Raw genomic sequence first — 12,500 nt, 5'->3', positions numbered from 1 at the left:
AACATCATTATCATCATCATCATCATCACCATAATTAACATCCTCAACATCATCACCATCATCATCATCAACACCATTATCATCATCATCATCATCATCACCATAATTAACATCCTCAACATCATCACCATCATCAACACCATCATCATCATCATCATCAACACCATTATCATCATCATCATCATCATCATCATCACCATAATTAACATCCTCAACATCATTATCACCATCATCAACACCATCATCATCATCATCACCATAATTAACATCCTCAACATCATCATCACCATCATCACCATCATCACCATAATTAACATCCTCAACATCATCATCACCATCATCAACACCATCATCATCATCAATACCATTATCATCATCATCATCATCACCATAATTAACATCCTCAACATCATTATCACCATCATCAACACCATCATCATCATCATCATCATCAACACCATCATTTCTTTCCTTTGAATAACTGCATTTTAGATGAGCGTCATAGCAGCACTCACACCCTTTGATCGTTGGTTCTTCTGTCAGTCACGTGAGCAGGTCACAATATCAGAACAGGAAGTGCAGGTGAAAGCTGCCGAACATCATGAATCTCATTTACCTGAGAACACACCTGCCCAAGCCTGAAGAAAACCAGGACACATCTTTGTCCCACTGACTGACCCTCTGAAGATGAGATGAGAAAATCAACACCTCTGCTGAGTTAAATTACATTTCCGTCTCCTAACCTGCCTGGAGCCTGTGAGCGATCTCTGAGGGAGCTGGAGACAGGCATGCCTGCACAACCTCTGAACTTTCAGAAAGATCTCTAATGAAGTGGACGTCAAGCTGAATAAAAGCCGTGCCACGGGCAGCTCGCTCCATCACAGAGCCAAAGACGATCTTCACGGACATGTCGTAAAACCCGGCGGCTTCACTGTCCACAGAGTGATGCAGAACTGTGAGAAAGTACTTCTTGTTCTTGTCTAAATCAACAACATCGATGAACAATAGGATGTTTATTAAATCTGATTAAAAGCTGATGGTCCAGTATGGACGGTCATCTAGCAGGAAGCATTCTGGCCCCACAGATCCAGGATTTCTGCTTTGATCCTGGTTTTTAGATGTTTATCTATTGTCTGTGGAGGTTCTCCAGTTTCTTCCTTGTAACACAGCAGTGGGTGAACTGGTGGCTCTAAATTGAGTGAGCACCTGCTTCCCTGGTATCCTCCTATATGGAGAGTATCCCCACCTCATTCCCAGTGTTCCCGAGATTAAAAAAAATAAAAATAATAATAAAAAAATATTAAATAAATAGATAAGTAAATAAATAAAAAGAAAAATTAATTAAAGGTAATGAATAAATTATATAATAAATAAAAACAAACAACAAAAATAAATAAATAATTTATGCATAAATGTATTATTTTAATAGTATTTTTAAAAAAAAACAAAAAAACAAATGAATTAATGTATTATTTAATTCACATATAAACTTATATAAACTTTTTTATTAAACAAATGAATTCTTTTTCATTTTTAAACATATTTAATTTGATTTAATATATAATAAATGTAATAATTTTGGCATACTAATGATATTTTTGCATAAACCAGTTAATTTATTAATTCATCTAAAAAATATATGCCAATTTTATGCAAAATAAAGCAATATTGGATTGGATTTTTTCTGTATTTCAGGTAAATGCTAACCCCGCACCCTTAACCCGACATTTACTACACTGAGCTTTATAACGTTTAATGTAAAAGTTAATTTAATTTAATTAATTATCATTAATTAGATCATTATTTCTTCAGATATAGAAGATCATTATTTTTTCAGCTTATTTTTCACGTTTAGATAAATTTTATTTGATTATTTTCTGAACATATTACACATGCTCTTTGCTGGGTTCTTTGTCTTGTTGCTGATGTCATTCCTGTGTTTTATTCACTCTGGATAATTTACTCTCATTAAACCTGCTGTATTTTAATAATTGAATAACTTCCCAGATGAACAAAGAATTCCCTGATCAAATTTCCACCAACATCAGACTAATTATCATCTAATCCTCGCTCCATGCTGTAACGGGAATGTTGTCTTGCCCCTGCCCTGAAATTATTATTAATTATTATTTGAAGAAGATCTGTTACAGAAATCACCTGCCATCATTTATTAAAGAGTCTTTAATTAAAGCGTGTTCCGGTCGACGCTCCGTTGAAATAACCCAGGCTCAGAACAGAAACAGAACCGAGTTCCTTCACATGGCTTTCCTGGAGGAATGAGAACATGTACAGGCCCGGAGAACACGCCTTCCTCACCTTCGTCTGTCCGTGCTCGTTCACTCAGATCATGAATTCATCTGGAGCACTGTTCTGTGAAGCGCAGCCGTTCTTTCTTTATCAGAACCGGGGTTACTGATATAGAACCGACAGAACAGAGGCATGGAAGTAAAAAGCAGACAACACGTGTAGCTCCGAAGCCGACCAGCATGGACGTGATGGTGTGTGTTTCCTTTCTGTCGCTTCTTCTTCATCTTCTTCTTTGAACAAGTGAGTAATTTCCGCAGCTCTGTTGTCCTCATGCATTTCTATATGATTGACTGCTGGCTTTTTATGAGAAATCTAGCAGATTGCAGTAAATGACTAGCAAAGAAATGAAGAGCGTGAGCGAGTATCCATCATGCTGATAAAAAGATTTTTTTCTTTCCTTGTCTAAAGATCTCAGGTCTGTTTTTCTGCCCATGCCCCGAAAATAATTTCCATATATGTCAATGTTTTGCTTCTTCTTCTTTCTTTCTTTTTTTTTTTAAGTTTTTCTATCTCATCAAAAATCTTTTCCATAAAATATATAACAGTATTTATATTCTTGCTTCAAATGAGATCTCTGTTCCGAAGGATATTAAGTATTCATACACTAATTTTCAAAACTAACCCTAACTAATGACCCTGCATAGGTAACTCTTGCCTAATTTCTGCATACAGATGTGCTCCGTTTTGTCACATCTGGTTGGTTGGTTATGGATCTAGACATCGCATCTGGATGTTTGTGAAGCTGCTTTGAGACAATGAGACTTGTTAAGAATGGTAGACATTTACATTTCTGGCATTTGACAGATACTCTTATCCAGAGAGACTGACATGTATCTCATTTATACAACTGAGCAATTGAGGGTTAAGGGCCTTGATCAGGGGCCCAGCAGTGGCAGCTTGGTGGACCCGGGATTAGAACCCACAGCCTTCCAACACTTTAACCACTAAGCTACTACATTCCATGAAGAGGACTCATACCTGAGGACACAAGCTGTCGATCTGTGTAGCGGCCATGCGCACCAGCTTCACTCCTTCCTCGTTGTTTGAGATGGAACATGCCAGATTAGCCACCTGTATAAGAGAGAGAGAGAGAGAGGAGGTTAGTAATTTTGGGTCACCAGTAAAGGCTTGTTAAAACACCACATGAACATCGAGGCAGTCTTGCCATTTAGTTGCATAAATCCTGCTGACCAGCTAAATCACACACACACACACACACACACACAAATCCTCGTCCTCTTGCTGTTGGTGTCGTCAGTCTTCAGCTATCAGCACGCGTGCTCTGCTCAGGGATTTTATGCCTGACTTGTAAAGGCAATGTCAGGGCAAAATATGTACAGAGGTTTAGAGCGCGTTGAAGTGTTAGATTAGTATTTGTTATTTCTCCGCATGAAGAATGTGAATTTTGGCGACCCCTCCTACTCTTCGCCGCCATCACCTCGAGCAACCCACTTTTCCTTTTCTATTTAAATGTCCGCAAGGCTCGAGAGCGTTAACGAGGATCCGGACCTGACTCGGCGCTGTCTTTTGTGTAGGAGGTGACAGCTACACAAGCTACTTGTAAGTTGCCATCGTGAAACACAATTACCCCCGAAATGTCATCGGGTGCATGGAGAGAGGCCTAATTGGAGCCCATTTGGTAAGTCAGCGGTGATTAGCTGGCCGTGCTGAGGTGCTGCAGAGGAGTCGTCCTCATTAGGGCCGAATATTCAGAACCATCACGGCAGCGTGTGGCAGCATGCGGCAACCATTTGATCTGAACGCACATCTCTGGGTGTAATTAAAGTAGCAGATGGCCAGGCTAAAACAGAACGCCATGTCACCTAATTTTGAGGCAAAACATGATCGACAGGGACCCTGCAACCTGCTACCTGTGCCGTGTCATGCTCACTTATCCACACCGTACACATCACATCTGACTGCAAACAGTTCACTTACTCATCAAAAAACTGCAAAAACTGTACAGCTAACACTAAATTCTGAATTAAGAGAACTCCATTTTCAAACTCCATTTTCGAAACGCTAATTATTCCGATTTGACGCTAAAGTTACAGCTGTTCTCAGCACTTTCACCTTCAGCCTGAGAACCTTCATGCTAATCGAGTGGGCCTGCTAGCTAAAATAAAACAGAATCATCTGCCTTCGAGGACTTACGGATTTGCAGAAGAAGGCAAACAACTGAGGCGGAGAGAGAAGCGTGAGTGCATGTCATATACTAGACCATTTAAAGTGAGTGTCTGTGCTGATGGAAAGCTCTTGAGAATCGCCTGGAGTTCTGGAACCTCTATCACATGCAGGTAAATAATCATCTCCTACTGCAGGTGGGGTTTGGAAGACAAAACTGTCTCCTCTTATACCCTGATGCTAAATTCATTCTCAGTGCTCTGAGCATGAGCCAAGCTGCGGCACCCAATCCAGTCCAAAAGTAGTAATCGAAATTACTTAAGGAACCATCTTGATTTTCTTTTCTTTTTCTTTCTGAAAAGAGCCCTTGTGCGACGCCAGCCAGGTTGCCGAACCCGTTTTAATGGTTTCATTGGCAAATAGAGCGAGTTCAGCGTTGCACTGAGGAAGAAAATGAGCCTCAGAGAGTAAACTCACAACATGGTGTGACATCTTTGGGTTTTTGCCATCAAACTATTGATTTTTTAAGCACAGATTCCAGTGGGGTTCAAGATTATAGATCAAATGTGTCCAGTGGGATCTGAAATGGATCAGTGGTTTTTATTCAGACTAAGCAGAAGCCACCTGAAAGCCAGAATGGACTGAACAAACACTGGGAGTCAGGTTCTGACTGGCTGGAATGAAAACCTGTTTGATGTCTGCAGTCTCCTTTATATTATTGCATGTTGTACTGTAGGACGTCTCTTAAATGTATTCAGTGTGTCATTATGTGTCATGTTAGAGTATACAGTGAAAATCCTACAAGTGATTAAACATAATTACGGCGTTCTAGTCATGCCATAATCCAGAAATCAGTTTAGAAATGTTCTGTCCAGTCCATTAGCATGTTTACATTTGATTGTAGCTGTCCAGTGGGTTTGGTGTTATCCTGTACTCCCTATAGAAACCCATCAGAAGAAGAAACCTTTAATATCACCACACATACATTACAGCACAGAGGAATTCTTTTCTTCTCATATCCCAACCTGAGGAAGTTGGGGTCAGTTAGGGGCAATTATGATACAACACCCCTGGAACAGACAGGTTTAAGGGTTAAGGGCCTTGCTCATTTGCCCAACAGTGGCAGCTTGAACCCCGCCCTTCTGATCAACATCCCAGAGTTTTAACCACTTGAGCTACCACTTCCCCAATACCGGTGGCTATTAGATGAATCTAATTCACATTTCATTCCACCATGAAGTGATTATCAGCCTTTTTTTTGCCTCGAATCAACAAATGTTACAGGTATTTCTCCCCCAGGAATATTGCATGGCTTCGACTCTAGCCATGTTAAAAAGGAAAAAGGTAAATGTGCCAAGCACTCACTAAGACATTTTTTCTTCCATGTTAGGATTTCTAAGCAGTAGCACCTGGAGAAAGCACTAGAAGATAGCAGAAGCTGTTTGCCTGACTGGTCTAGCCGATTGCCTGCCATGTCCCTGGATGGAGCTTAAATAAATCAGGCTGACACCATGGCCAAGATGGAGTAGCGTGGCCCACTGGGTGCAGGGTGCTAAGTGCATCCACGCCAGAGCTACTCACAAATCCTTCCTGCAGAGTCCCACTGGTCCCGAGCCTCAAGGCCCCGGCTGTAAACAGACACAATCAGGCTCGTGTGTGTATAACCCGCAAGTCCAGCGTGGACGGAGCTTTAAACACAGCATGGAGTCTGGAGCCCTGAAATATGGGCCTTACTGATTATTGCTGTGTCTGTAGTTGGGCAGGACATTTTATAGACGAACTAGACTTTTGAATGCTTTTTATATCCAGGCTGCTTCAATGAAATTGCTTTCATAGCTTTTATGAGACTAATGGGCCATACTTCTCAGGGCAATATTAATAATTCTGTTTTTAATTCAGACATGTACCTGAAATGCACCTCCATTGTTTAGAAAATCATTTTAATAGAAAACCATAAAAGCAAGACCAGCTAGCTGAAATGTGATTATCTCTCATTCAGGTCTAGGTCTAGACAAAAGTTCTTTAGTGGTGCATCTCCAAATGACAAAGTGCAGTGTGATGTTCCAGAGTGACTTAGAGAAAGGATGGCTTTATGTGCAAATCGCAGCAACAAAAATGTGAACTTAATGATCAGTGGGATTGTGTGAGAGCTAGGAATTGACAAAAAAAAATCAATTCATCTTGATTACTCTGTAGTGGCAAACTTGTTAGTGGAAAATACAAGCTAATTAATAATGAATAGTTCATTAATATATTTGAGCTACTGCCTCATGTAAAGCTGTTTTCAAGTAATTAATAAAAAAAAAAGTAAATGAATTAATCCAATTAAAAGCCTGAATCTAATTTCCTGCAAAACACAGCTCCAGGGTTCCTCAGTCAGGGTTCCTGTCTATCTCCAGTTTCTCCATGGGGTTCTCCAGACGGTGTAAATATTCAGCTGTCCCATCTGTGAGATACCAGGGATATAGTCTGGATAATCCATGACCCTGAGCTGGATACCATTTTACCAGAAAGCCAAGATGCTATCAGAATTTCTTAACATTCTTAACAAACTCAGAGACACTGAATGGACCATTCAACCCCGGACTATCCTGTCACGTCATCCTGATGTCGATACCCATCTGCTCATCTGACCTTCAGCGTGCGTTGGCCTTTCACACTTTCTTGAGGCAGCACTTCATTCTGAGAACATGGAGGAGTGGAATCGATTCGTTCATTGTGTGGGATTTGTCTGTGGATTTGACTGTGGAACCTTACATCTCTTACCGGACTCATGGTGTTATTATTAGAGCCTACCTGCCCTCGGCTTCCCCTTCGGCAGAGACAGTGCGAGAGAGAGAGAGAGAGAGAGAGAGTGAAAGCTCTATGGCATGCTAATTGCCACTGGCTAGCATGCAGCTGGGTCACAGGGCTCTGCTTTGAAACCAGGCTGACTTCAGGTACAAGGACTTGTTTCAGCTTGATTCACCTTTGTTCTAAACCTGGAACTTTCAGGACACAGTCTTGTTAATTGCTAGACATGGAAAGATTAGCATGAGCAGAAAGGTTGTTGAGCAGAAACTGTGGATTTAATGAGAATAACTGTGTGGGTCTGAGATGTTTATAAAGGGTGAAGCATTTAAGTAACACGGAGAAGCTATGCACTGGATGAGGCGTGAAGAATTGTTGTAAGGTTTGAGACGATCCTGTAGCCAAGTGGAAAAAATGTCCTAAAGATATTTAAAACCCCGGAGTCTTAATCACAGTGACTCATCCTCCTGGTTCCTCAGACGACAAAATGATTGCCTAGAAATACGTAGATTTTGGCTTTGCAGCATAATTAACTGCCCCCCCCAAATAAAGTGGAAGATAAAGTGAGTGAGTCACAACCAAAAATAAGTGAAAGGCAGGAGAATAAATGAGATCATGAGATAAAACAATGCTCATTACTTAGCTTTTCTTTTACACAAATCGGCTTTGTCTTGATTGCTGCTGCTTACTGTACTTAAGGTCAAAAGATTAGAGCGGAGGTATAAAAAAACAACGCGGCTGAGTTTGCATAAAAAAACCCACACACAAATGATTTAAATTAAGATTTACTGTTCTGCTAGAAGGAAAAAACTTTTATGCTCAACACAATATACACTACACTGCATCCCTTTTCTTTATGAGGCTCTGCAAATATGCAGACACTACATTCAACTTCCTGCTTATCTGAAGCACTTTCCTGTAAAATGTAATTGAAAGAATGAAAGATGGATGGATGGATGGATGGATGGATGGATGGATAGATGGATGAAAACTAGACCTTCCTGAAACTCTGGCCTTACAGAAGGTCAGTCAGTGAACAGACAGACTGGATGAAGTCATGTTACAGGGCAGTGGTGTGCAGTCCCACATTAACGACTCTGTTTCATCTACGTGTGTATGAAGCCAAAGTCCTCAGCCAATCTCAGCTTGGCATATATAACACCAATAAATGAATGAAATCTAAATATGATTTATAGTCCTGTGTGGAGTGCTCCAGTCTGGGAGCGGGCCGTCATGGCTGGAATGAACATCCAGTGACTCATTTCCATCATATAAAACTTTACTGACTCAAACACGCGACAGGGAAAGTGACTGAAAACAAGAGAAACCGTGCATAAAGCGCGGCGGATAAAAAGAGGCTGTGATCCTTAACGGAGACATAACGGCTGCTGTGTGATTGTTAAGATCCGTCATGGCACGTGAATCCATATTCCCTGCTTAAACGCTAACGTTTTCTATTGTTTCTCCGGCGAGTAGCATAGCGGCTATACAAGCAAACGTTAGCTCTTCGAAACCATTGCTCTTCGGCAGATTGATTTTATTTACATAATGAAAGCTGTGAGGTCACCAAGCTCTGGACCTCGGGAGCTCTGGAAGCTTATTCCTTATTGTGTTTCTGTATACAGAGTTTCACGCTATCCACCAGGTAGGTGGGAAAATAGCTGAGGCTAATTTGTTTTAATTAAAATGTAGACACTAAAAAGTGTACATTCATATGTTAACATTTAATTACTGTATACACTGACCAGACATAACATTATGACCACCTGCCTAATATTGTGTTGGTCCTTTTGCACCAGAACAGCCCTGAGCCCGCCCTGCACTGTGTATTCTGACCCCTTTCTATCAGAACCAGCATTAACTTCTTCAGCAGTTTGAGCAACAGTAGCTCACCTGTTGGACTGGATCACACGGGCCAGCCTTCTCTCCCCACGTCCATCAATGAGCCTTGACCACCCATGACCCTGTCTCTGGGTCACCACTGTTCCTTCCTTGGACCACTTTTGATAGATACTGACCACTGCAGACCGGGAACACCCCACAAGAGCTGCAGTTTTGGAGATGCTCTGATCCAGTGGTCTAGCCATCACAATTTGGCCCTTCGTCAAACTCAAAGCTCAAATCCTTACGCTTGTCCATTTTTCCTGCTTCTAACATCAACTTTGAGGACAAAATGTTCACTTGCTGCCTAATATATCCCACCCACTAACAGGTGCCATGATGAGGAGATACTCAGTCTTATTCACTTCACCGGTCACTGATCAGAATGTTATGCCTGATCAGGTGTAGAATAAAATACTCATTTTGTGTACATTTCTTCAACAACACTATCCATTTTTTTTTTTAAATATTTAGAAGCTATAATATACCTAATAATGTACATTTCAGTTGTGTAATATACAATAACTAGATGAAACAGATAAGTTATTAATAGACGGCTCTCTACTCTGTTGAGAATTGAATTGAATTGAATATAAGCAGTGTATTTCACACATGACTCCGCCCTCTACAGCATGTTTAACTCTGAAAACCCGCTTCAGCTGACGTATCGATTGTTCGCTGGGATTGCTGCAAGGCCAGCAGTTGAGCGGGCAGCGGAGCACAATTATGAAAATGGACCAGAAGTTGTTCTTTTTCATTTGTCTGTGTATTTAACAACACTCAGGAGTCGGCATTTAAAAAGGGCTCGGGGAGAAAGCGTGCACTTTATGTTTAATTCTGGATAATTCATGCCAAAGGCAACTGCACCGTTCCTGGGCAGAGCACTGCTGATGTCTGGTGCACTGCCGTGCCGTGTTTGCTCTTTGGAGAAGAATTTGATAATGATGATGAACAGGGATGTCAAAAAAGTGTGAATTTCATCATCAGAACATTTCAGAGCAGAACAGAGAGTCAAAAGTATAACCAGATCCTGAGCTGGCTGGCTTTTAGTGGCTTTCTCACGTGTGTGTTCTACTAAAAGAGAAGCTCTGATCTATGGTTCAAGAGTTACAGCTTAGCAGGTCATCATGTGGTACACAGAACATTCCAGATCTTCTGATATATAAATGAGCATGTGCATGACTTCATCCAAACTCAGGATATATTTCATGTATTTCCTGCAGTCACTCGAACGAAACGTTTCCTTGATGTGACAAACTGAGCATATCAAATCTCTAAAAATATTTCTATTCATATTTTTTCTGAACAATAAAAGTACACAAAACTCTGAAGGAACAATTTTGTTTCCAAGTCCGCATTAAACCTGAATACAGGCAGAGATATGAATGTGTTTCAGGCAGTGACGGTGCAGATATACTGACCACGTCCACTCCGGAACAGCACTGATCCTCTTACCTATATTACGTTGCTGCTCGCTCACCTCTAACCTTCTTACAACCTATTCCTATTGAATGATGGCTCCTTGGTGAGGCGATGATTCATTCACACTTCACCTACAGCGGAATAGACTGATGATGAATTGCTGTGAGAACAACCGTCTATATTGTTCTTCATCACGTCAGATAATACGCTCAGGAGAACAAGCCACACGATTGGTAGAACATGGACAACCAAACACATCCAGCATCCACCTATAAGACCCAAAATGACATGTCTCATGAATTTATTTTCATTTTCAGACTGTAACCTAAGACCGCCTCAAAGTTTCAATCCCTCCATCCATCTATTTATTGATCCATCCTTCCATCCATCCATCCATCCATCCATCCATCCATTCATCTACCACTGAGATCAAAGGTATGTGTACACTGAGTAAAAGAGGAAGGGAATAGTAACAGCATTAAATGTAACTATAAATAAAAAGTTATTTATAAAACTGAAACTATTCATTACATGATGGTACAAGACATTTTTTCTCCATCCATCCATCCATCCATCCATCTCTCTCGCATTCAAAACAGAACTGGATCAGAACATAAACTGGACCCATTCTGGTACTAATCAGGGATTTTAAACCAGTCAGCCCATTAAATAAACAACTCACACAATGTGTAGCTTGTCCCTAATACAAGGTGATTTTAACTTATGATGTCATAACCTCATGTTATTATTTCAGTACAGACCGTGTGGTCAGTGTGACGGTGATGAGGAAGAGGAAATGACATGTATATGACTAAGAACTATTATGGATATATATATATATATACACTATGGTTTTTTTGGTGTTACCTGTTTGTCTTTAGATATTTTCCCAATGCCCTCAGATGCAGCAGGCTTCTCATTAGCGTGATGATGTACACTTGAACTACGATTCTATCACATACTATCAGGTGCTGAGTAAATAAACAAAGCACTGGACTGATGCTGGATACCAGTATCAGTACCAGTTCATCCCTAATAGTGGTAATAACTTTCACCCATTGTCTTGAAGGTGTTTTCTTCACAGCTCCATCTGAGTACCTTCTGTTGCCGATGATGGATGTAGCACTATTCAGCGCAGTAACAGGAAAGGTACCAGATCCATTAGCGTTGACATTTATACACGGTTACACATGGCTTTCTCTTTCTCCTTCCTGTCAAGTACATATACGCGCACCTCCGACTCATTACTCCTGGACTGTAGTCCTTAAAGTCTACACCACATCATCGACACTTCATTCAACCTCTAACACTGCTGCGTGCATGTGCACTGAAAAAACATATTACGCTAACGTCAGGTCCATCCTCGCGTGTCTGCAGACACGCCGCCGCTATCTGGGGTTTAATGTATTGATCAGTGTAATATATTGAACACTCAAGGCCTTGTGAGTGAATGAATGTGAAGGAGGCTTCCTCAATCTGTCTCTGCCTGCTGCAGCTGCTACCTCCAGTTGAAGCCTTTCGATCTTCTGAATAGTGACGTGACTCAGCAGACGCTGCTTCTTCTCTTTATTTATGAACTCGGCAGATCGGTTCAACTGGAACATCTGGCTTGCTTTATCCATGCATGGATTCTTCTTGCTTCATCTTCATCTTCCTCTTCTACTTCTTCTTCTTCTTCCTCTTCTCCTTCCTCCTCTTCTTCCTCTTCTTCTTCTTCTTCTTCTTCTTCTTCTTTTTAGATTAAATTAAAAAGTAAGAAATTCTTCATTTTTAATGGAGAGCTCCTTCTTGCTGGAAATCAGAAATATTCTCAAATTTACTCTCATCATCAGAGCTGAATTCCACTTCACTCTCCCGTTCCTCCTCCAGCTCATTATCCTATTATCCTTCTTGTAAAGTCTAGCTCCCGGGTCCTCGTATCGCTGAGCCGTTTGTTCATATTTGCCGGATTTTCTCTGACATGGTGTATGGGATTT

The 12,500-nt window shown here is 40.8% G+C and overlaps 1 protein-coding gene across 2 annotated transcripts in view; it reads right to left on the bottom strand.

Moving 5' to 3' along the window:
- ctnna2 (catenin (cadherin-associated protein), alpha 2) overlaps positions 1–12,500 on the bottom strand; it is a 342,469-nt gene that overhangs the window by 29,011 nt on the left and 300,958 nt on the right. For both annotated transcript variants that reach the window (XM_058384690.1, XM_058384689.1), the window contains exon 10: positions 3,286–3,378. In XM_058384690.1, coding sequence (XP_058240673.1) covers positions 3,286–3,378 — 93 coding nt within the window. The remainder of the gene's footprint in view (positions 1–3,285; positions 3,379–12,500) is intronic.

The sequence above is a fragment of the Hemibagrus wyckioides genome, linkage group LG29 (assembly GCF_019097595.1).
Source record: "Hemibagrus wyckioides isolate EC202008001 linkage group LG29, SWU_Hwy_1.0, whole genome shotgun sequence".
In the NCBI taxonomy this organism is placed as follows: Eukaryota; Metazoa; Chordata; class Actinopteri; order Siluriformes; family Bagridae; genus Hemibagrus; species Hemibagrus wyckioides.
Note: the sequence above shows the minus strand (reverse complement) of the source record. Positions and strands in the feature narration are given on the sequence as shown.